This window comes from Bombina bombina, chromosome 12, assembly GCF_027579735.1.
Source record: "Bombina bombina isolate aBomBom1 chromosome 12, aBomBom1.pri, whole genome shotgun sequence".
NCBI classification, from domain to species: Eukaryota; Metazoa; Chordata; class Amphibia; order Anura; family Bombinatoridae; genus Bombina; species Bombina bombina.
This window is the reverse complement of record NC_069510.1, coordinates 13705084-13732583: the sequence shown is the minus strand read 5'-3', so window position 1 is coordinate 13732583 and position 27500 is coordinate 13705084. Positions and strand designations below refer to the sequence as shown.

The window sequence follows — 27500 nt, the reverse complement described above, 5'->3', positions numbered from 1 at the left end:
TTATTGTTCTCAGTTAATTTTAAGAAAATCACCCAATTTCAAACACAGATATAAATAAATGGAAAGAGAAAAACATTATCACATAATTAATATTACTACAGTAAAGAAAATAGTAATAATGATAATTACTTATTTAAGAGGGTACTTAAATACCCCTGACATTTGAATCTCAGAGCAACATGTGTATCCTAAAAAAGATAACAAGGGTAGAAAATCAAATTAAATAATAGAAATAAATTGGAAAGTTGTTTAAAATTGAATGCTCTAACTCAATTATAAGTTACATTTTAAAGAGACTGTCACGGACCAGCGGCCCATTCCAGCCTGGAGGGATGATCCGGTGATCTAACTCTGGGCTGTTGTGCCACCGCTTCTTCCCTTTCCCCTCTGCCCGGACATCAGGAGTCGAGGCAGCTATGGATACCAGGCTGCAAGGACAATCTCTTTACCAGTTGGACTATTATGTTCGCCACCAGTCCCCTTGTGTGCTGAAGTAATTGAAATTTTCCCTGAAAGAGCTGATCTCTAAACCCCTGTACCCCTTTTCACCTTACCGGGTCCCGGCCGGAATCTTATGGAACTACCCGCCGGCTTGGAGCACCAGAGATGGCCCGCTGAACTTTAACCTAGGTCGCTCCAAAAGCCCCTTGCCCCAGAGGTCCGCTCTTTTGAGGACTCAACATACAGTTGATGGGGGTGGGGTGATTACTAAGAGGGACCTCCCTCAGGAACCTGAGATTTTGACACCCCCCCCACCTTGGACTGTTCTGGAGTACCATTTACCAGGCTGTTGCTCCGGCCCCCAGTAACGGATCATGTTGCTTTTAGTACTGTGACATCTGGGGACCAGGAGCTCTCCAATGACACCCTGGAATAGCTGCCGCTCCTTTGGGATCACCCCGAAATGACGATCTACCCTTTGTGGGGATCTCCATGTGCTTATGCCCTCTATGAAGGTACCAGACTGTCTCTCCTAGGATTAGGCTCTTATCAGATGGCAATACTGTGAGTTTGTGTGAATAAAACAATTCTTGTTTCACCTTTAATACTGGTCTAGTCTGGTTATTAGGGTGGGCTACTTGCTAAAATCACTTCTAGCTCAACAGCTACAAGTTCCATGGTTAGAGGTCTCCTTTGGCGGAGATACCCAGTTGGGGTATCCGGAGTCCTTCACAGAGACATTAAACCCAAAAAATGCATTTTATTATTCAGATAGAGAATGCAATTTTAAACAACATTCCAATTTATTTATATTATCTAATTTGCTTCATTCTTTAGATATCCTTTGTTGAAGAAATAGCAATGCACAAGGGTGAGCCAATCACACAAGTCATTTATGTGCAACCACCAATTAGCAGCTACTGAGCCTATCTAGATATGCTTTTCCATAAAGGATATCAAGAGAATGAAGCAAATTAGATAATAGAAGTAAATTAGAAAGTTTTTTTTATGCTATTTCCAAATCATGAAAGAAAAAAATGTGGGTTTCACGTCCCTTTAACTTTACTGTTTATTTTATTAAAGGGACAGTATAAATACATTTTCATATAACTGCATGTAATAGACACTACTATAAAGAAGAATTTGCACAGATACTGAGCTTTAAAAACTTACTTAGAAGCTCCCAATTTAGCACTGCTGATGAGGTTAGGCTGGGACACCCACTGAAAGTGGCTGAAAGCAGACCCTCCCCTTCCCCTGCATATGAAAAGACACATTATACAACCAGAAGCAATTAGAAGTCTGTAGACATCAGTATACATCTAAAACTTTGGGGCTTGGTTAGGAGTTTAACAATCAGCACAATGTTATTAAAAAAAATAAGCAAAAATAAACATTGTTACAAAAACACTCCCAGGTGGGCTATATAAATGGGTCATCTACAAAATATTTATGCAAAGAAAAATTAAATTTAATTGCAAATTTAGATGTGTGACTGTATTAGTATGCTGATTAGTACAAATAGTAATCACATGGGAGAACAGGAACGCCTTTGGTTGTTGCCAAAATTAAATTTATATGGGAGGAATGCATTGAACACAAAGCTCGCCCATCCATATCATGCCTGAATTATTTCCTAATTACTGCAAGGCACAGCCCTAAAGTACAATCTGATACCCCGAGACTACACCTTATGTATAATATATGTATATGTGTCTGGTATTAGTAACACTTTTAAATTAAACACGTGTCATTTGTTTCGTTCCGAATCAAAATATGGATGAAAATCGGGTGATTCGGAGATTCGGATGTATCTGAATCCACGAATCACCCTGGTAACGAAACTAAACTAATCCGAATTAATTTGTAAAGAAAAATCCGAATTAGTTTCGATTCATTTGTTTTATTCGAATGGCCATGTTGCGATAGTCTAACTCTCTGGACTAATCCCAATTCCTTCCATTCCATATTTATTATTAAAAAAACACTAATAGAGATATATATTACAATTAATTATAGTGAGATAGAACAGTGAAATTATTCCTTTTGTGTTGGTTGGAACCATCCAAATTAACGTAACATAATGAATGAATCCAAATATACCGAATTTCCGAATGCATCCGAAACTAATGACCGCTATAACTAATACATTTGAATGCATCCAAAACAAATGAATTATATAACGAATAGATCCAAATGGACCACTTAATGCAGTAGAATTACATAATTAACAAGTGCATAATAAATAGACAATGATTTAACTCCTACTATGAATTTCAATAAGCGGTAGATTTTTTTTTTTTTCTGACAAATTATTTTTTTCTCATATTTTCTGGCCCCCTGTATCACCTGACAGTCATCAGTCAATGGCAGACTAGTATACGTATACCCTGTGAGCTTGTGCACATGCTCAGTAGGAGGATCTTGTTCCCCAGAAAGTGTGAATATAAAAATTTGATAATGGAAGAAAATTGGAAAGTGTCTTAAATCTGCTGCTCTTTCTCACTCATAACATTTTATTTAGACTTGAGTGTCCCTTTAATCTCTGTGTTCAGTAGCCATCAATTTACATACAACCTTAAAGGGACACTCAAGTCAAAATTAAATGTTCATGATTCACAATTTTAAAAATCTTTTAAATTTACTTCCACTATCGAATTTTGCGCAATCTCTTTATATGCACATTTTTTGAGGCAACAGCTCCTACTGAGTGTGCACACTCTCACAGAGTATAAGTATACTAGTCTGTGATTGGCTGGTGTCTGTCATATGATACAGACGGCTGGCAAATCAGATAAAAAAAACAAATTTCTACTGCTTTTGTGAAATTCAGTGTAAGTGTTGTTGCACTGTCTTTTTAGTATGCACTTGTTAATTATGAAAGTTTACTTTATTTAGTGGCCCGTTTAAAGGGAAATTAAACACAATTTTTTTTATTTCATGATTCAGACAGATCATACAATTTTAAACAAATTTCCAATTTACTTTTGTTATCTAATTTGATTAATTATCTTGGTATCCTTTGTTGAAGGAGAAGCAATACACTACTGGGAGTTAGCTGAGCGCATTGGGTGAGTCAATGACATGAGGCATTTTTGTGCAGCCACCGATCAGCAGCTAGCTCCCAGTAGTGCATTACTGATCTTGAGCCTACCCAGGTATGTTTTTCTACAAAGGATAAGAGAATGAAGCAAATTAGAAAATAGAAAAATTGCACATTCTATCTTAATCATAAAAGAAAGATTTAGATTTTATTGTCCCTTTAAGATTTCTAAAATATTGATTTGTGGCCCCCATTTGTTAGACATGGTAAAATAAATTATTATATATATATATATATATATATATATATATATATATATATATATATATATATATATATTAAAACAAGGTTTTTGTGAATGGAAAAGTTTTGCAAACAAAGCTTATGAGTGTTGTGAAGCGTACGGCTTAATACCTTCACATTGGCCCAAAATGTATCAAATGTACAGTTTTGGGACATCCATATAGGAGCTGTGGTGCAGACCCATTAAATAATTATATACAAAATTGTACCAGAAAGATAAAGCGTTACACAATAGTTGCGCTTTTGAAAGACTGGGAATACAGCACTCTTTTAGAGTAGGAAAAAACAGACACTCGATTGAATACAAAAATTGGATTTATTAGTGCAAACTGCTGGCCTGAAGCCCAGAACCAGAAAGTATCAAAAGTCAACATAAGATGTAGTCAATACCGAATTAAAAACTAAAATCGCATGCTCTATCTGAATCACGAAAGAAAAAATTGGGTTCAGTGTCCCTTAAAATTAGGCAAAACAAAATACAGAGAAATAACATTTGCCAACACTAAAATATTAAGCAAAACAATAAATTCACAAGTGTCTGTGTGAAGCATTTTGGCGATAACGGTAATTAGGACTCAACCCTTGGTATGGTGGAAATGTTTCTTTCATCTGTTATTTATTTACTACAGTATAAAAAAATAGAATAATTTGCTATGGAATGAGACTAAGTAAAATATATAATACTAGTATAGGGGACTTGCTGTTACACCAGGTTTTTTGGGCTCAGTAAAAAGAGATATGCAGTGGAAAAAAAACATTATAAATTGCATATCATAAATAATGTGGAGCTGATAACATAATAAGTAAATGTATTTATATTGTGATATATAATTACAGTAATGGTTCCATTTAAGTCATTTTTGTGAGGAATTGTGAGTCAAAGATAAGAAGATATATACTTAGTTGGGAGATGTTGAAGGTTGAGGACTCTGCTTATGTTAAAGGGACAGTCAACACCAGATATTTATTTTGTTTAAAAAGAAAGATAATACCTTTATTACCCATTCCCCAGTTTTGCAAAACCAACACAGTTATAATAATACAAGTTTTACCTCTGTAATACCTTGTAAGCCTCTGCAAACTGCCCCCTTATTTCAGTTCTTTTGACAGACTTGCATTTTAGCCAATCAGTACTCACTCCTAGGTAACTTCATGTGCGTGAGCTCAATGTTATCTATATGAAACACATGAACTAACGCCCTCTAGTGGTGAAAATGCATTCAGATTAGGGGAGGCCTTCAAGGTCTAAGAAATTAGCATATGAACCTCCTAGGTTTAGCTTTCTACTAAGAATACCAAGAGAACAAAGCAAAACTGGTGATAAAAGTAAATTGGAAAGTTGTTTATAATTACATTCCCTGTTTGAATTATGAAAAAAATTGGGACTTGACTGTCCCTTTAACTCCACCTTAGCTGAATTTAAATTGGCCATTGACTCTGTCAGGAATTCTTTTACTTTCCCCCAAGTTGTCGTTTTGCCTGCTATTGTGTGTACTCTCTTTTTATAAAAAAAAAAAAAAGTGTAAATGTTAAAGGAGCAGTAAATACAGTACATTTTGCATAATCACCAAATGCATGGTAAAAAGACAATGCAATAGAACTTAGTCTGAACTTCAAATGTGTATTGAAAACAAATTCTCACAAATTTCAGTTATTTCCACTCCCCTGTATCATGTGACAGCCATCAGCCAATCACAAATGCATAATGTATATTCTGTAATTTTTTGCACATGCTTAGTAGGATTTGGACAGTTGTTTAAAATTGCATGCTCTATCTGATTCATGACAGTTTAATTTTGACTTGAGTGTCCCTTTAAGACTGCTAATGTGTATTTCTGTAACTGGTCATAAGTAACCATATTATAATATTATGAATAATTAAGACACAAATGCTTTCTTTATATTCAAGAAATATTCTATAATGTAAGACGGCACTAATTTACTGTTAGAAAAATACAATCACTAATCTATTGTTCTAATTGAAAAACTACGATGAATTCACCATTGTTTTAATTAAAATCCTTGTGTCATTGATAAGTTTAATCACTCCCTTTATTTTCCCAGAACAAAATCTGCCACTCTGGTGGACAGAAAAAAACCTAACCTTGAACCACGACCAACATGAATTCCCTATCTTGCTTATTAGGTGAGAAAAATATCAGATATAAAGTTGTAGGTACTTGTGTGATGATGAAATTGTTGCTAATGGTAAGAGGAAAATGTATCAAGCTGCATTTGCAGCATCTGAGACCTTGCACATCAGCAGTTCCTGCTTTTTATACTAAGTCCCATAAATCAACCCAAAGTCACTCATTTGCAGTAATTGACAGGCCCTGCTCTAGTGCACTTTAGTTGTGCAAGAACAAGGGGCAAGATTAGACAACTCTAGTGCAAACTTAAATTTTGCCAAGTAATGCTGCATCACAAATTGTTATTGGAAGAGGGAGCAGATCTGTCTTTAACTTCAATACATTTTCTCTAAATGCATTTAACTGCTAATGCTACAATACATGAATATGATACATGTATAGATATACAGACATAACAGCAGTAGGTGTGTGTGTATATATATATATATATATATATATATATATATATATATATATATATATATATATATATATAGTATATATATATATATATATATATATATATATATATATATATATATATAGATGTAAATTCGTGTTGCGCAAAGTAAAAACACTCAGAAACATATTATCACCCTCCATGTTGCCCAGAGTAACAAGTGGTACATGGTTACAAAAGCGCAATGGTTGCTTTAGATGCAATGCATCACGATGTAAGACATGTTAACATATTATTCAGGGCAGTATGTGTAGATCTGAAGCACTTGACAAAGAATGCGATATACGCTATTTCATAAACTGTAACAGTACCCATGTGGTGCATCTTCTAACATGTCAAAGATGCAATATACAATACATAGGGCGTACTAAGAGGTCCTTGAAGGACCGGGTTAAGGAGCACCTCAGATCCATCGAGGACCCAGAGTCTAAAACTCCCATAGCCAAACATTTTAGATACAATCATACTACTACTTAAGGTTCAAGGCATAGATTTTATACCTAGGCATCCCCGGGGTGGAAATAGAGAAAAGAAACTAGATGAAAGAGTTTTTTTTGGATTCTCCGCCTCAAAATTAGGGTGCCCACGGGCTTAAATTCCAGAATGGATGTCAATATGTTTATTCAACATTAAAAACTATAAAGTATTGCAGTATTTCAATTTGTACATTTCAGCAATTTAATTTTAAGTACATCATATTTATGACATATTAAGTGTAACTAAGAATAGCAAGATATATGTACTATAGGATACAAATATATATAGATGCAGATATGGACTAATATCATTTATAATCTTATAGTGTACACTTCTATTTACAAGCTATTTCAATATTGATTGCATTTAAACTTATGTCATTTATTTACAATCTGTAAATAAATGTAAAATTTAAGAAATTATCCAGTCACTTTGTGCTTATGATAAAGTCACAGCAAATTTGAGGATGTGATACATTCAGTAAGGGTTCTCAGGGGTTAATGTTTAGCATGTTAATTGATGTTTACTTATTGGATGTGATGTTGTTTATAAAGAGCCTATTCACCACCTGTTCTCCATCAGTGAACAAGTGCCCCAGAGGCATGAAACGCGTATGATGTCACAGGAGGGTGATGTTCCCCCTGTTTTCCTTTTTGATGTATGATTTTATTGGGCTGCTGTATGTGGTTTATGCTTTTAAACTGCGCTAACTAATAAAATAACTTTTTAACTTATCCTGACCTTTGGAATGCAGAGGAGTTCTTTGTTTATATATATATATATATATATATATATATATATATATATATATATATATATATATATATATAATGTCGCTATTTAAGGGCAACCAGGATGCTAACAGATCCATTAGCCTCTGATGAAGTGAGCTGATACGCTCACGAAACGCGGAAGGCACGTGACGCACGTTCGTGACGTCACATCTGGAATTCCGATTCACACGCTGAGATTGTTCACAAGCTGCTCCGTGCAGCGATATTTTTCTCAGCTATTTTTCTACTTTTTGATTCCTAGGATACCTACAGCGGTCCTCCTGCCCAGCACTTTACTCAAGTAAGTTAACTGCCATCTGCACGTTACCACATTTTACCGTGCTACTTGCCACTTACTATTTTATATTTTATTCCTTTCATTACCTTCACCGTTCATGGTTTTTTCCATTTTTGGCAACTGACTCTCGTACCGCATCTCCCTTATTAGCATATCAGCATACTATTTTTATATATTTAATTTGTTATTTATATATTTTTATATTTTATTTGAATAATAAAATAGTTTTTAAATATATTTTGTATTTTTTCATAACCTTTGATACACATACACATATACATTTTTATATCTATATAAAAAAAAATATTTTTATTCTGGTTATCAGCTCATACTAAATAGGAACTTCCTTCACTTCTACCCTCTGTCCACAAATACAGTGTGGTAAGAACTGGAAATTCCCACAAGTAGCCTCCGTTTCCACAGTAACCGTTTCCACAGTAACCATGTGGTTGTCTCTTGGTCCTGTATATTTATAATTATCATTATCATTTTACATATCATTTTATATATACATATATATATATATACATATATATATAGTTTTGGTGCATATTCTCCTGTCTCCCTTATATGTGGTGTTCGTGTTTGGTTTCAACACACACCACTTATTTCTACTCGTCGCTGATTGCTGGTCCCTGTGATCTAACAGGTGAGCATTTATTATCACTTATTTTTAATCTCAATAACTCAACACTTATCTGGGGACATTCCCATTTCTGTTTTCCTCCCCCCAACTTGCTTATGAGGAACATCTTCTGCAAGCGATATTAGAACACACCCGATTCAACCTTTTCCCATTTTTACAGGCCCATTTATCAAGCTCCGTATGGAGCTTGAAGGGCCGTGTTTCTGGCGAGTCTTCAGACTCGCCAGAAACACAAGTTATGAAGCAGCGGTCTAAAGACCGCTTATGAGGAACATCTTCTGCAAGCGATATTAGAACACACCCGATTCAACCTTTTCCCATTTTTACAGGCCCATTTATCAAGCTCCGTATGGAGCTTGAAGGGCCGTGTTTCTGGCGAGTCTTCAGACTCGCCAGAAACACAAGTTATGAAGCAGCGGTCTAAAGACCGCTTATGAGGAACATCTTCTGCAAGCGATATTAGAACACACCCGATTCAACCTTTTCCCATTTTTACAGGCCCATTTATCAAGCTCCGTATGGAGCTTGAAGGGCCGTGTTTCTGGCGAGTCTTCAGACTCGCCAGAAACACAAGTTATGAAGCAGCGGTCTAAAGACCGCTTATGAGGAACATCTTCTGCAAGCGATATTAGAACACACCCGATTCAACCTTTTCCCATTTTTACAGGCCCATTTATCAAGCTCCGTATGGAGCTTGAAGGGCCGTGTTTCTGGCGAGTCTTCAGACTCGCCAGAAACACAAGTTATGAAGCAGCGGTCTAAAGACCGCTGCTTCATAACCCTGTCCGCCTGCTCTGAGCAGGCGGACAGGAACCGCCGGAAATCAACCCGATCGAATACGATCGGGTTGATTGACAGCTCCCTGCTGGCGGCCGATTGGCCGCGAGTCAGCAGGGGGCGGCGTTGCACCAGCAGCTCTTGTGAGCTGCTGGTGCAATGTTAAATGTGGAGAGCGTATTGCTCTCCGCATTTAGCGAGGTCTTGCGGACCTGATCCGCAGTGTCGGATCAGGTCCGCAAGCCCTTTGATAAATGGGCCCCTTAGTCTCACCAAGGAGGAATGAGACAACACTAATAGCAGCAGGCATTGGACATTTTCATAGAGCATTTTATTGTACAACAACTGCTGCTCTTATTTTGGCGCAACTACCTACAACCCCCTTTCTTCACATATATACAATGTATTTATAAAAAAACAAATAATACAAAATACAAATATATGAATGTAATGGTTATAACATATATATGTAGGTGGAAATAGATAAATCTAATTAAAGCTGATTACTGGGTGGAACAAAAAGGGGAACACATTAGAGAGCCCCGAGATAGATGTAAATACCCCAAGCAGCTGAAAAACAGGGTTACAACTATAACAGTCAAATAAATGATATAGGGAAAAGTCCAATTATAATTGCACTGATTAATGTGCGTTCCCCCACTATAAGAGGAGCAAGTGAGAAGATATCAGACTCCAGATGTTAGTGTAGTGACGATATCCATACAAAAAAGGTGTGAGACGAATCTGACAAAGCCCTGATTGGGGATCTACGTACTGGAACCAACCCCAATCACATGAGGTGAGATGGGCTCGGGTAGGCAGGTAAAGCTGTGTCTAGAGCAGGATGCAGTGTCTGATGCACTTGGGGGCCTCTGTAGCTGGCCGGATGCTAAGATCTAATATTGTGACATCTATCAGCAGCTTGGAGGTAGTTTTCCCCAGGATAAAGATCGTATCCAGCGTTGCCGTGTACAAAAAGCAAAAATATACACAAATAATAATGCAACTCTGTTTTAATGGAGAAAGTAAAAAAGCGCACACAGGCATAAATTACACTTACAAAGGCAAACCTCAATGATATGAGGTAACTTTACCGCTTATATGGAAAAAGCAGTAGATCTACGGAAGTCTCCGGTGGCCACCGGAAACAATAAAGTAGATATATAGCAGCAGTGGGTTTTTCTCTCAATAGAACAGGATACGTTTTTATAAGGGATTATGTAGCACAGGAGAGGTTTGCTCTTCTCATGTCACAGAGACAGGTTTGATTCTCTGTATTCTTTAGCAGACTTGGTGCTGCTGACACTCATTACAGTAATCATTTAAAGGGATATGAAAGCTTAAAAAATATTTTGTGATTCAGACAGATTATAGAATTTTAAAGAGTTTCCAATTTACTTCTATTATCAAATTTGCTTTGTTCCCCTGTTATATTGTGTATTAAAGAGATACTTAGGTAGGCATCTGGAGCACTACACGGCTGGAAATAGTGCTGCCCTCTAGTGCTCTTGTAAGTGGATAACATTCTTCCAATACTGCTGCCATCTAGTGCTCTTGCAAATGGGTAACATTCTTCCAATACTGCTGCCATCTAGTGCTCTTGAAAGTTGATAACATTCTTAAAATACTGCTGCCATCTAGTGCTCTTGAAAGTGGGTAACATTCTTACAATACTGCTGCCATCTAGTGCTCTTGCTAATGGATAACATTCTTACAATACTGCTGCCATCTAGTGCTCTTGCTAATGGATAACATTCTTACAATACTCCTGCCATCTAGTGCTCTTGCTAATGGATAACATTCTTGCAATACTGCTGCCCTCTAGTGCTCTTGCTAATGGATAACATTCTTACAATACTGCTGCCATCTAGTGCTCTTGCTAATGGATAACATTCTTGCAATACTGCTGCCCTCTAGTGCTCTTGCTAATGGATAACATTCTTACAATACTGCTGCCCTCTAGTGCTCTTGCTAATGGATAACATTCTTACAATACTGCTGCCATCTAGTGCTCTTGAAAGTGGATAACATTCTTACAATACTGCTGCCATCTAGTGCTCTTGCTAATGGATAACATTCTTACAATACTGCTGCCATCTAGTGCTCTTGCTAATGGATAACATTCTTACAATACTGCTGCAATCTAGTGCTCTTGCTAATGGATAACATTCTTGCAATACTGCTGCCCTCTAGTGCTCTTGCAAATGGATAACATTCTTACAATACTGCTGCCATCTAGTGCTCTTGAAAGTGGATAACATTCTTACAATACTGCTGCCATCTAGTGCTCTTGAAAGTGGGTAACATTTCTTACAATACTGCTGCCATCTAGTGCTCTTGCTAATGGATAACATTCTTACAATACTGCTGCCATCTAGTGCTCTTGCTAATGGATAACATTCTTGCAATACTGCTGCCCTCTAGTGCTCTTGCAAATGGGTAACATTCTTCCAATACTGCTGCCCTCTAGTGCTCTTGCTAATGGATAACATTCTTACAATACTGCTGCCCTCTAGGGCTCTTGTAAATGGATAACATTCTTACAATACTGCTGCCCTCTAGTGCTCTTGTAAATGGATAACATTCTTACAAAACTGCTGCCATCTAGTGCTCTTGAAAGTGGGTAACATTCTTACAATACTGCTGCCATCTAGTGCTCTTGCTAATGGATAACATTCTTATAATACTGCTGACATCTAGTGCTCTTGTAAGTGGGTAACATTCTTACAATACTGCTGCCCTCTAGTGCTCTTGCTAATGGATAACATTCTTACAATACTGCTGCCCTCTAGTGCTCTTGCAAATAGATAACATTCTTACAATACTGCTGCCCTCTAGTGCTCTTGCAAATAGATAACATTCTTACAATACTGCTACCCTCTAGTGCTCTTGCTAATGGATAACATTCTTACAATACTGCTGCCCTCTAGTGCTCTTGCTAATGGATAACATTCTTACAATACTGCTGCCCTCTAGTGCTCTTGCTAATGGATAATATTCTTACAATACTGCTGCAATCTAGTGCTCTTGCTAATGGATAACATTCTTACAATACTGCTGCCCTCTAGTGCTCTTGCTAATGGATAACATTCTTACAATACTGCTGCCCTCTAGTGCTCTTGCAAATGGATAACATTCTTACAATACTGCTGCCATATAGTGCTCTTGCAAATAGATAACATTCTTACAAAACTGCTGCCATCTAGTGCTCTTGCAAATGGATAACATTCTTAAAATACTGCTGCCCTCTAGTGCTCTTGCAAATGGATAACATTCTTACAATACTGCTGCCATCTAGTGCTCTTGCTAATGGATAACATTCTTACAATACTGTTGCCCTCTAGTGCTCTTGCTAATGGATAACATTCTTACAATACTGCTGCCATCTAGTGCTCTTGCTAATGGATAACATTCTTACAATACTGCTGCCCTCTAGTGCTCTTGCTAATGGATAACATTCTTACAATACTGCTGCCCTCTAGTGCTCTTGCTAATGGATAACATTCTTACAATACTGCTGCCCTCTAGTGCTCTTGCTAATGGATAACATTCTTACAATACTGCTGCCCTCTAGTGCTCTTGCTAATGGATAACATTCTTACAATACTGCTGCCATCTAGTGCTCTTGCTAATGGATAACATTCTTACAATACTGCTGCCCTCTAGTGCTCTTGTAAATGGATAACATTCTTACAAAACTGCTGCCCTCTAGTGCTCTTGCAAATAGATAACATTCTTACAATACTGCTGCCCTCTAGTGCTCTTGCAAATAGATAACATTCTTACAAAACTGCTGCCCTCTAGTGCTCTTGCTAATGGATAACATTCTTACAAAACTGCTGCCCTCTAGTGCTCTTGCTAATGGATAGCGTTCTTACAATACTGCTGCCCTCTAGTGCTCTTGCAAATGGATAACATTCTTACAATACTGCTGCCATCTAGTGCTCTTGCTAATGGATAACATTCTTACAATACTGCTGCCCTCTAGTGCTCTTGCTAATGGATAACAATCTTACAATACTGCTGCCATCTAGTGCTCTTGTAAGTGGGTAACATTCTTACAATACTGCTGCCCTCTAGTGCTCTTGTAAGTGGGTAGCATTCTTACAATACTGCTGCCCTCTAGTGCTCTTGCAAATGGATAACATTCTTACAAAACTGCTGCCCTCTAGTGCTCTTGTAAGTGGATAACATTCTTACAATACTGCTGCCCTCTAGTGCTCTTGTAAGTGGGTAACATTCTTACAATACTGCTGCCATCTAGTGCTCTTGTAAGTGGGTAACATTCTTACAATACTGCTGCCCTCTAGTGCTCTTGTAAGTGGGTAGCATTCTTACAATACTGCTGCCATCTAGTGCTCTTGTAAGTGGGTAACATTCTTACAATACTGCTGCCCTCTAGTGCTCTTGTAAGTGGGTAGCATTCTTACAATACTGCTGCCGTATAGTGCTCCATAAATTGGCCGGCTCCTAAGCATAAATCCCTGCTTTTCAACCAAAAGATATCAAGAGAACAAAGGAAAAATGATAATAGAAATAAATGAGAAAGTTGCATAAAATGGCATGCTTTCAACATAACTGACGTTAAAAAAAACATTTGTCTATGTCAGACGAATACACTGTCCCATAGGCAATGTGCTTTGTACATAATTATACACCATGTAAGTTTAGGGAATTTGATAATAGACACCTTTTTGACCTTCTTTATTGGTTTTTCTCTCACTATAGAGATACTTGGAATAAACAGATCTATATGCAGTGGATGATATTGTGATCTAGACAGGGAAGTTTTTTTTATTATTTTGTTAAACCACTGCAGGAAGAGTGGTTAATAACAAAAAAAAACAATGTAATATGTTCTTTGTTTGTTTTTTTCCTACAAAGGTATTGGTTAAAAGATGTGGTGGTATTTTTGTTGTGGCTATCTCTGTACAAAGAACATTTCAGTCATTTTACTGTCTGGTGATGATTCTATATCTTGTCTGTGACGCAACTAATTATGTCTTTTTATATTATTATTTGTGTACCCTTTTGTTAATTAAGATCTGGATTATCTGTTGTATTATGGATGGAACCTTAATAAAATGTAAAATTAAATACATAAAATAAAAAAATTGCATGCTCTATCTGAATCATGAAAGAAAATAAATTGGGTTTCATATCCCTTTAAAGGGACACTCAAGTCAAAATAAACTTTTTATGATTCAGATAGAGCAGCAGTTTTAAGACACTTTCCAATTTAAAGGGACAGTCTACACCAGAATTGTTATTGTTTTAAAAGATAGATAATCCCTTTATTACCCATTCCCCAGTTTTGCATAACCAACATTGTTATAATTATACACTTTTAACTTCTGTGATTACCTTGTATCTAAGCCTCTGCAGACTGCTCCTTATCTCAGTTATAATAATATACTTTTAACCTCTGTGATTATCTTGTATCTAAGCCTCTGCAGACTGCTCCTGATCTCAGTTATAATAATATACTTTTAACCTCTGTGATTATCTTGTATCTAAGCCTCTGCAAACTGCCCCTTTATTTCCTTTCTTTCGACAGACTTTCAGTTTATAAAACAAGAGGTTTGATGGCACCACTACAAACAAATAATGAGAGTCTCTTCACCATCCAAAACTAGGTCAAGTTGGCCTTAAAGCACAACATATAATTGTGGTGTGGTGCTAAGTATCATAAGCTACATTAAACTTATATTCAATAAAGAACATTGAACAAAAAGGATACTAAAAAGCAGTCATAAGAACTCTGCAATAAATTTATACTAGAGAACTGAAGATCACACAAGTTAAATATATCTTTATTAGAACGTATTTTAAAAAATGGGTATAATTAAAACTAAAATGTCAGCAGATGATTGTTTCAGTTCAATAACTGATCTGTGGTGGGTTGGTGCTGGTGGTCTGGTTAATAGGTTCCCAATAATAGATACTATTAATATCTGAATTTCTAATGGTATTGCTATAGATATTGCTACAACTACAATATTGGTATAATGACCAATTTGTCAACTTTAACCTATCATATGAAGACCCAATCTGTATTTGCACAGTAAGTAATGGTGCTTATTGAGTTATTAAATTATTCCAGAACTGAAATATCACCAGTTCCCCAACATATAAATTATAATAGCATCCCTGATGCAAATTGTTCTTCTAATGACAATTGTTTAAAAGCTTACATATAGGTTTATATTGTAGCTTCACATATCTATAAATATCGGACTCCCCACTTGTGCAATATAAATGCTACTATGTAGCTCGATACACTGAGACCACTAAGTTATTATGGCCTAGATTTGGAGTTTGGCGTTAGCCGTGAAAACCAGCGTTAGAGGCTCCTAACGCTGGTTTTAGGCTAACTCCGGTATTTGGAGTCACTCAAAAAAGGGTCTAACGCTCACTTTTCAGCCGCGACTTTTCCATACCGCAGATCCCCTTACGTAAATTGCGTATCCTATCTTTTCAATGGGATGTTTCTAACTCTGGTATTTAGAGTCGTGTCTGAAGTGAGTGTTAAAAATCTAACGACAAAACTCCAGCCGCAGAAAAAAGTCAGTAGTTAAGAGCTTTCTGGGCTGACGCCGGTTTATAAAGCTCCTAACTACTGTACTCTAAAGTACACTAACACCCATAAACTACCTATGTACCCCTAAACCGAGATCCCCCCCACATCGCCGCCACTCGTTTAATTTTTTTTAACCCCTAATCTGCCGACCACCACCTACGTTATACTTATGTACCCCTAATCTGCTGCCCCTAACACCGCCGACCCCTGTATTATATTTATTAACCCCTAATCTGCCCCCCCACAACGTCGCCGCCAGCTACCTACAATAATTAACCCCTAATCTGCCGACCGCAAAGCGCCGCCACCTACATTATAGCTATGTACCCCTAATCTGCTGCCCCTAACACCGCCGACCCCTATATTATATTTATTAACCCCTAATCTGCCCCCCTCAACGTCGCCTCCACCTGCCTACACTTATTAACCCCTAATCTGCCGAGCGGACCGCACCGCTACTATATTAAAGTTATTAACCCCTAATCCGCCTCACTAACCCTATAATAAATAGTATTAACCCCTAATCTGCCCTCCCTAACATTGCCGACACCTAACTTCAATTATTAACCCCTAATCTGCCGACCAGAGCTCACCGCTATTCTAATAAATGTATTAACCCCTAAAGCTAAGTCTAACACTAACACCCCCCTAAATTAAATATAATTTTAATCTAACAAAATTAATTAACTCTTATTAAATAAATTATTCCTATTTAAAGCTATATACTTACCTGTAAAATAAACCCTAATATAGCTACAATAAAAATTATAAATACATTGTAGCTATTTTAGGATTAATATTTATTTTACAAGCAACTTTGTAATTATTTTAACCAGGTACAATAGCTATTAAATAGTTAAGAACTATTTAATAGTTACCTAGTTAAAATAATTACAAAATTACCTGTAAAATAAAACCTAACCTAAGTTACAATTAAACCTAACACTATACTATCATTAAATTAATTAAATAAAATACCTACAATTACCTACAATTAAACCTAACACTACACTATCAATACAATATCTACAAATAACTACAATGAAATAAACTAACTAAAGTACAAAAAATAAAAAAATATTTACAAACATAAGAAAAATTTTACAACAATTTTAAACTAATTACACCTACTCTAAGCCGATCAGCCAATAGAATGCAAGCTCAATCTGATTCCATCAGCCAATCAGAATATTCCTACCTTAATTCCGATTGGCTGATAGAATCCTATCAGCCAATCGGAATTCGAGGGACGCCATCTTGGATGACGTCATTTATAGGAACCGTCATTCGTCGTTCAGTCGTCGGCCAGGATGGATGTTCCGCGTCGGAGGTCTTCAGGATGCTGCCGCTCCGCTCCAGATGGATGTCGATAGAAGATGCCGCCTGGATGAAGACTTCAATCGGATGGAAGACCTCTTCTGCTCCGCTTGGATGAAGACTTCAATCGGACGGAAGACCTCTTCTGCCCCGCTTGGATGAAGACTTCTACCGGATCATGGACATCTTCAGCCCCCCGCTTGGGCTTGGATCAGGACATCGGAGGAGCTCTTCTGGACCGATCGGTGAACCTGGTATGGTGAAGACAAGGTAGGAAGATCTTCAGGGGCTTAGTGTTAGGTTTATTTATGGGGGGTTTGGGTTTGTTTCGGGGTTGGTGGGTGGTGGGTTGTACTGTTGGGGGGGGGGGGTATTGTATGTTTTTTTTACAGGCAAAAGAGCTGAACTTCTTGGGGCATGCCCCGCAAAGGGCCCTGTTCAGGGCTGGTAAGGTAAAAGAGCTTATAACTTTAGTAATTTAGAATAGGGTAGGGCATTTTTTATTTTGGGGGTCTTTGATATTATATTAGGGGGCTTAGAGTAGGTGTAATTAGTTTAAAATTGTTGTAATATTTTTCTGATGTGTGTAAATATTTTTTTATTTTTTGTAACTTAGTTCTTTTTTATTTTTTGTACTTTAGTAAGTTTATTTCATTGTAGTTATTTGTAGATATTGTATTTAATTAATGTATTGATAGTGTAGTGTTAGGTTTAATTGTAGGTATTTTATTTAATTTAATGATAGTATAGTGTTAGGTTTAATTGTAACTTAGGTTAGGATTTATTTTACAGGTAATTTTGTTATTATTTTAACTAGGTAACTATTAAATAGTTCTTAACTATTTAATAGCTATTGTACCTGGTTAAAATAATTACAAAGTTGCCTGTAAAATAAATATTAATCCTAAAATAGCTACAATGTAATTATAATTTATATTGTAGCTATATTAGGGTTTATTTTACAGGTAAGTATTTAGCTTTAAATAGGAATAATTTATTTAATGAGAGTTAATTTATTTCGTTAGATTAAAATTATATTTAATTTAGGGGGGGTGTTAGTGTTAGGGTTAGACTTAGCTTTAGGGGTTAATACATTTATTAGAATAGCGGTGAGCTCCGGTCAGCAGATTAGGGGTTAATGTTTGAAGTTAGGTGTCAGCGATGTTAGGGAGGGCAGATTAGGGGTTAATACTATTTATTATAGGGTTAGTGAGGCGGATTAGGGGTTAATAACTTTATTATAGTAGCGGTGCGGTCCGCTCGGCATATTAGGGGTTAATATGTGTAGGCAGGTGGAGGCGACGTTGTGGGAGGCAGATTAGGGGTTAATAAATATAATATAGGGGTCGGCGGTGTTAGGGGCAGCAGATTAGGGGTACATAAGGATAATGTAAGTAGCGGCGGTTTACGGAGCGGCAGATTAGGGGTTAAAAATAATATGCAGGGGTCAGCGATAGCGGGGGCGGCAGATTAGGGGTTAATAAGTGTAAGGTTAGGGGTGTTTAGACTCGGGGTACATGTTAGAGTGTTAGGTGCAGACGTAGGAAGTGTTTACGCATAGCAAACAATGGGGCTGCGTTAGGAGCTGAACGCGGCTTTTTTGCAGGTGTTAGGTTTTTTTTCAGCTGAAACAGCCCCATTGTTTCCTATGGGGGAATCGTGCACGAGCACGTTTTTGAGGCTGGCCGCGTCCGTAAGCAACTCTGGTATAGAGAGTTGAAGCTGCGTTAAATATGCTCTACGCTCCTTTTTTGGAGCCTAACGCAGCCTTTATGTGGACTCTCAATACCAGAGTTATTTTTATGGTGCGGCCAGAAAAAAGCCGGCGTTAGCTACGCGGGTCCTTACCGACAAAACTCTAAATCTAGCCGTATGTTAGTATTATGTGTATCAGCACCATTAATGTGATATCCTTTTTGTCAATTTTAACGCATCATTGGAAGATCCTTTTAAATAAATGCACATTAGGTCTTGGTGCTTATTGAATTATAAAATTATTCTAGAACTGTATCGCCAGTTCCCAGAGTTTTAAATAATAGTAGCGCCACTAATGCAGATTGGACTTATAAAATTGTTTGTTGAAAGACTTGCATGCAATTTTATTTAAAGCTGACAATGTCTATACACAACAGTCTTCTCAATTATATTGTATAAACGCTACCATGTAGTCCACTACAATATGATACACTGAGTTATTATAACACTATTATGCGTAGCTATTCAAAGTGATCTATTGTGAGACTCAATACGGTCAGTTAACAGCTAAGTTGTGAATATTAAGTAATGCAGATAAATATCCACTGCGATTATACATATACCACCAGAGGTTTGTAATTATACGTTATAGTATTCTACATTTATCAAAACAACTTCAACATACTGCTTAGCTGCTCACAGTGTTCAATATTAACTGTCAGCTGAGCGGATAGAAATTTCGGCTTCAACTCTCACGCTGTGTACGCATATTTTTACTGTTATCGGTTTGTTTGTACGGTCTAAGCTAGGAGACCAACAATACCCTAGGAATGGTAATAAGTTTGCTCAGACTAGAGCACCACGATTTGCCCCAATATCTGCTAACAAGTGTCCGTTAAAAATCTAAGTACTGAGCTCCCATTAGCGGGTTTCCGGCTTTCTCAAAGACTTTCAGTTTAGCCAATCAGTGCCTGCTCCCAGATAACTTCACGTGCACAAGCACAGTGTTATCTATATGAAACATGTGAACTAACACCCTCTAGTGGTGAAAAACTGTTAAAATGCATTCTGAAAAGAGGTGGCCTTCAAGGTCTAAGAAATTAGCATATGAACCTCCTAGGTTAAGCTTTCAACTAAGAACACCAAAAGAACAAAGCAAAATTGGTGATAAATGTAAATTGTTTTAAATGACATGCCCTATCTGAATCATGAAAGTTTATTTTGGCCTAGACTGTCCCTTTAATTCCATTATCACATTTTGCACAGTCTTTTTATATTCACACTTCCTGGGGATCAAGATCCTACTGAGCATGTGCACAAGCTCACAGGTTATACGTATACTAGTCTGTGATTGGCTGATGTCTATCACATGATAAAGGGAGATGGAAAGTGGGAGAAAAAATAAAGTTGTTAGAAAAAAAATGTTGCTTATTTGAAATTTAGTAATAAGTGTTATTGCATTGTCTTTTTATCATGCACTGGTTAATTATGTAATACTACTGCATTGAGTGGTCCTGTAAAGTGAATGTAAACTTTGAAGAATGAAAAATACTATTACTACTACTAAAAATAGGAGCACTTTCATTCATGGAAGTTTACATTTCACCCGTTTTCTTAAAATACCTTTTCTTCTTGAAGCCGCTCCAGCGCTTCACCAGCCCGTTGCAAGCCTCTTCATACGTCAGCAATGATGATTCCGGCATCCTCCAATCACGGCTTCCCCCCCCCCCCGGGGGAATCATTGCCTGAGGCAACGTGATTGGAGGAAGCCGGTTTTGTCATTGCTGGGTAAATTAACCAGGAAGAAGCAGACGGGGGCATCGTTTCAGAAGAACAAGTTAAGTAGTTTTACAATCCGGTGCAATGTCAATTTTCATGAATGAAAGTGCCCCTGTTTTTAATAGTTTTTTTTTAATAACCAGGCACTTTCACTTTAAGTGAATAGATTAGATAAACATGGGAGTCCCCATTTGCTCATGCGCATAACTGTCAGAATGCAGCTAACTTAAGTTTAAAAAATATTCTCCTTATTACACGGGGGCTATAGTGAGACATTCTTAGTGCAAATTATGTGACCAAGAGAAATGCAAATGTGATTTAGCCGAGAGCACAGTGCTGGTGAGGATGAATTCTGCACCTTTTGTACTCGGCTGAGGTTTATGTTTATACTAAAGGAGCAATGTTTAAAAGGATATAAAACCCACATTTCTTTTCTTTCATGATTCAGAGCATGCAATTTCAACAACTTTTTAATTTATTTCTATTATCAATTTTTCTTCATTCTCTTGGTATCTTTTGTTGAAAAGCAGGGATGTAAGCAGGTTTGCAAGTTATTCATACAGTCTACATTAAAATTGTTATTGTTTGGCGGAGCCTACAGCTGTTGCGGAAGGTCATGTTTTAGAGTAGCTCCTGACTCTCACTAGATTTTAAAGAATATTTTCCTTCAAAATCGGATTTCTACTACAGAGTTTTGAACTTAATTCTCCTGAAAAGCTCTGGGAGAGTTGCTGAACTTATCTCGCAAAGATGATCCTTCCTATGCTCTTCAGCTAAGCGACGAGGAGACGGACCGCAAGACAGTGAGGCCTGTGTCGTGCATCTGTTCACCTGCGTAGCTAGGGCTGCCGCATATATCTCCCCCCCAAGACTGGATAGTTCTTGGGTTACAAGCAGTGAATAGTGCTGCTCTACTTGGTTTATTCATAACCACAGAGACATATCACAACGCTCCAAATAGCTTACAGAAATTGATCAAAGCATACGATCAGGGGCCTTAACTGTGTCTATAATGCGGTTGCTGTATTGCAGATTACAACATCTCTAATAGTGAAGTGGTTTGAAAATCGAACATAATGGTGGCCGTGGGAACATGGGACCTACTGGTTCTGACAACACTTAAGCAACATCTCGATCAGATGGAAAGTGAACTTAGGTCAGTGCTTCAGCTATCAACAGCACATGCTGTAACTACCACTAAGTTAAGTGCAGAACGACCCCTGATACTCGACTCTCCATGCTATACTTCTGAGGTACTGGCAGGGACCAGTGATTACACCTCCCGACAAGCTCTTATAACTGGTCCGCACAGCCCAGCTCTCGGATCTGAGGAACGGGGTAGTCAGACTCCTGAACTATGTGAATGGCAAGAAGTGGGGTCAGATGTTCAGAAAATGGGCTGCAGCTTACCTCCTTTGCTCCTGATCTTAACCAGCAATGACGTGACAGGCCAGCGGGCAGATTGGAATCGACAGCTGCGGTGCCCAATGGCAGTGCAGGGGGAGAGGCTGGTCCGTGTTACTGGCTCAGAGGTGAGAGCTGAAAATTTCCGCCTGGGAAGTCTGACAGCCTTGGGTTTGACAACATATCTCTCAACAGCACAAGGGGACAACACCGGAGGAGGCTACAAGGCTGTAGGAGGGAGTGGGATGGAAGCCTTACTTTCTATTCAAGTGGAACTCCTGATTGACCGGCAAACCTCCTATCGTGCATCAGGTAGTCACGGAACCCCAGATGATTTGTCCGGCAGGTCTCGGCTCCATTTAGCAGCAAAGACTGGAGAGACACTGAGATTGGGTATTGGTTAAGGACTGGTCATTTTAAAGGTCAAAGGATGCTGCAGATTTAACCGCAAACTGTCTTTCTCACTCCATGCACTTCCATGACTTATGTCCACTTCTATGTTCAGTGTAAATATTTGTAGAATTTCTTAAGTAAGCACCATGTTTACGATTTCAGTTATGTATTAGTAGACATTCCCTAGGCCCTCAAGTAAGTTGATTGATTGTCACTTGAAAGTCATTCCGCTATGTTGTTTTGTGTACTTCTCTTTCCCATCTCCTACCCTACAGCATTAACAGTACCCTATAGCACATAAACTGACGTAACTCGCATGCTACTCTTTACATGATGTATATTTAGTCTCTCCCTAATAACGATTGCTTGTCAGAATATCTGTATACATACAGCAGGTAGGGAGATACGGTCCACCACCATATCTATCTTAACATTTACAGTGCCCTCTGTAGATAGAGTAAATTGTAATTTGCTATGAGTTTCTCTATATTGAATTAGATACAGCTTCCCCTCCTCAAACCCGTACCCCTATATACTCTAGACAGTGACATATTTAAATTCTGCAGCTGACTCCCTAGCTAATAGCAGTAAGGAATTGAATTGAGCGTATATACCCAAACCTTTTTGGGGTCCTGAATGAGAAGGTATAACTTACTTATTGTTTTATTAGCCAAGCTCACCAGTGTTTGTTATGTGTTTCACTTTTTATTGAACTAATTTAACCATATTAGATGGAACGAAATCAAGTTCATACATAAATGAGGTTGTTGTAATTGAGCACAGGATCACCTCTGCATTCTGTAATATTACCCTAGGTCTTCCACAGGATTTGTATAATACACCCTAGTTCATACCCAACACCTTAGGTGAAATATTTCCAGCTTGTACAATTTATACATTGTGCCCAGCTTGCTATCTAGGTATAATATGTTTGTATAGAGGCATATGATGATTGTAGTATAACTCATTGTATCTGTATTGTAATCCTTAATAGTTGAAGGTACTGCGCTCTACCTGAGTTTATATGTATGATTTATCCTCAATAAAATATAAATTTAAAAAAAAAAAAAAAAAAAAAATTGTTATTGTTTAAAAAGATAGATAACGCCTTTACTACCCATTCCTCAGCTTTGCACAACCAACATTGTTAGATTAATATACTTTATAACATTCAAAAAAATTTGATAATAGACACCTTTTTTGACCTTCTTTATTGTTGTATTTTTCTCTCACTATAGAGATACTTGCAATAAACAGATCTATATGCAGTGGATGATATTGTAATCTAGACAGGGAAGTTTTTTTTTATTTTGTTAAACCACTGCAGGAAGAGTGGTTAATAACAAAAAAAACAATGTAATATGTTCTTTTTGTTTGTTTTTTCCTACAAAGGTATTGGTTGAAAGATGTGGTGGTATTTTTGTTGTGGCTATCTCTGTACAAAGAACATTTCAGTCATTTTACTGTCTGGTGATGATTCTATATCTGCTTGAACTTGTCTGTGACGCAACTGATTATGTCTTTTTATATTATTATTTTTGTACCCTTTTGTTAATTAAGATCTGGATTATCTGTTGTATTATGGATGGAACCTTAATAAAATGTAAAAATAAATACATAAAATAAAAAAATTGCATGCTCTATCTGAATCATGAAAGAAAATAAAATGGGTTTCATATCCCTTTAAAGGGACACTCAAGTCAAAATAAACTTTTTATGATTCAGATAGAGCAGCAGTTTTAAGACACTTTCCAATTTAAAGGGACAGTCTACACCAGAATTGTTATTGTTTTAAAAGATGGATAATCCCTTTATTACCCATTCCCCAGTTTTGCATAACCAACATTGTTATAATTATACACTTTTAACCTCTGTGATTACCTTGTATCTAAGCCTCTGCAGACTGCTCCTTATCGCAGTTATAATAATATACTTTTAACCTCTGTGATTATCTTGTATCTAAGCCTCTGCAAACTGCCCCTTTATTTCCTTTCTTTTGACAGACTTTCAGTTTATAAAACAAGAGGTTTGATGGCACCACTACAAACAAATAATGAGAGTCTCTTCACCATCCAAAACTAGGTCAAGTTGGCCTTAAAGCACAACATATAATTGTGGTGTGGTGTTAAGTATCATAAGCTACATTAAACTTATATTCAATAAAGAACATTGAACAAAAAGGATACTAAAAAGCAGTCATAAGAACTCTGCAATAAATTTATACTAGAGAACTGAAGATCACACAAGTTAAATATATCTTTATTAGAACGTATTTAATAAAATGGGTATAATTAAAACTAAAATGTCAGAAGATGATTGTTTCAGTTCAATAACTGATTTGTGGTGGGTTGGTGCTGGTGGTCTGGTTAATAGGTTCCCAATAATAGATACTATTAATAACTGAATTTCTAATGGTATTGCTATAGATATTGCTACAACTACAATATTGGTATAATGACCAATTTGTCAACTTTAACCTATCATATGAAGACCCAATCTGTATTTGCACAGTAAGTAATGGTGCTTATTGAGTTATTAAATTATTCCAGAACTGAAATATCACCAGTTCCCCAACATATAAATTATAATAGCATCCATGATGCAAATTGTTCTTCTAATGACAATTGTTTAAAAGCTTACATATAGGTTTATATTGTAGCTTCACATATCTATAAATATCGGACTCCCCACTTCATGAAACTTTACATTTCACACGTTTTCTTAAAATACCTTTTCTTCTTGAAGCCGCTCCAGTGCTTTACCAGCCCGTCGCAAGCCTCTTCATACGTCAGCAATGACGATTCCGGCATCCTCCAATCATGGCTTCCCCCCCGGGGACTCATTGCCTGAGGCAACGCCGTGATTGGAGGAAGCCGGTTTCGTCATTGCTGGGTAAATTAACCAGGAAGAAGCAGACGGGGGCATCGTTTCAGAAGAACAAGGTAAGTATTTTTACAATCCGGTGCAATGTCAATTTTCATGAATGAAAGTGCCCCTGTTTTTAATATTTTTTTTTTAATAACCAGGCACTTTCACTTTAAGTGAATAGATTAGATAAACATGGGAGTCCCCATTTGCTCATGCGCATAACTGTCAGAATGCAGCTAACTTAAGTTTAAAAAATATTCTCCTTATAACACAGGGGCAGGGGCTATTGTGTGACATTCTTAGTGCAAATTTTGTGACCAAGAGAAATGCAAATGTGATTTAGCCGAGAGCACAGTGCTGGTGAGGATGAATTCTGCACCTTTTGTACTCGGCTGAGGTTTATATTTTTACTAAAGGAGCACTGTTTAAAAGGATATAAAACCCACATTCCTTTTCTTTCATGATTCAGAGCATGCAATTTCAAACAACTTTTTAATTTATTTCTATTATCAATTTTTCTTCATTCTCTTGGTATCTTTTTTTGAAAAGCAGGGACGTAAGCAGGTTTGCAAGTATGTTATCCATACAGTCTACATTAAAATTGTTATTGTTTAAAAAGATAGATAATCCATTTACTACCCATTCCCTGGCTTTGCACAACCAACATTGTTAGATTAATATACTTTATTTCATTGAAACCTCTACATTTCTGCCTGTTTCTACGCCACTATTGACAGCCTCTTAATCACATGCTTTTGTATTTGCTTTTCACAACAGGATACTGCTAGTTCATGTGAGCCATAGATAACATTGTGTTCACGCCCGGGAAGTTATTTAAGAGTTAGCACAACACAGTACTAAATGCTAGTCAATAGATAATAAATACAAAGTCATGTGATCAGGGGGTTGTCAGAAGAGGCTTAGATACAAGGTAATTACAGAGGTAAAAAGTGTATTAATATAACTGAGATAAGGAGCAGTCTGCAGAGGCTTAGATACAAGGTAATCACAGAGGTAAAAAGTATATTAATATAACTGAGATAAGGGGCTTAGATGCAAGGTAATCACAGAGGTAAAAAGTATATTAATATAACTGAGATAAGGGGGCAGTCTGCAGAGGCTTAGATACAAGGTAATCACAGAGGTAAAAAAGTGTATTAATATAACTGAGATAAGGAGCAGTCTGCAGAGGCTTAGATACAAGGTAATCACAGTGGTAAAAAGTATATTAATATAACTGAGATAAGGAGCAGTCTGCAGAGACTTAGATACAAGGTAATCACAGTGGTAAAAAGTATATTTATATAACTGAGATAAGGGGCAGTCTGCAGAGGCTTAGATACAAGGTAATCACAGTGGTAAAAAGTATATTAATATAACTGAGATAAGGAGCAGTCTGCAGAGACTTAGATACAAGGTAATCACAGTGGTAAAAAGTATATTAATATAACTGAGATAAGGGGCAGTCTGCAGAGGCTTAGATACAAGGTAATCACAGTGGTAAAAAGTATATTAATATAACTGAGATAAGGGGCAGTCTGCAGAGGCTTAGATACAAGGTAATCACAGTGGTAAAAAGTATATTAATATAACTGAGATAAGGAGCAGTATGCAGAGGCTTAGATACAAGGTAATTACAGAGGTAAAAAGTATATTAATATAACTGAGATAAGGAGCAGTCTACAGAGACTTAGATACAAGGTAATCACAGAGGTAAAAAGTATATTAATATAACTGAGATAAGGAGCAGTCTACAGAGGCTTAGATACAAGGTAATCACAGAGGTAAAAAGTATATTAATATAACTGAGATAAGGAGCAGTCTACAGAGGCTTAGATACAAGGTAATTACAGAGGTAAAAAGTATATTAATATAACTGTGTTGGTTATGCAAAACTGGGGAATGGGTAATAAAGGGATTATCTATCTTTTTAAACAATATAAATTCTATTGTAGACTGTCCCATTAACATAGTATCTGTTACATTGTAGTCCTGATTTACAAACGTATCCCATAATGATACACACACGTCTGCAGTAATACTGTATCAGTTTCCCATGTCTGCTGATGCCTTGATATCATTCTTGTATATAACAAATGGTGCTGAGTTCATGTCAC

General features: G+C 37.0%; 1 protein-coding gene across 5 annotated transcripts in view; it reads left to right on the top strand.

The window, feature by feature from the left end:
- Positions 1-27500, top strand: part of LOC128642865 (histo-blood group ABO system transferase-like) — a 148127-nt gene that overhangs the window by 24793 nt on the left and 95834 nt on the right. For 4 of the 5 annotated variants that reach the window (XM_053695722.1, XM_053695724.1, XM_053695723.1 and 1 more), the window contains exon 2: positions 5852-5933. The exons of the other annotated variant lie outside the window; for it this stretch is intronic. In XM_053695722.1, coding sequence (XP_053551697.1) covers positions 5909-5933 — 25 coding nt within the window. In that variant the 5' untranslated portion in view covers positions 5852-5908. The remainder of the gene's footprint in view (positions 1-5851; positions 5934-27500) is intronic. 5 annotated transcript variants of the gene reach the window in all.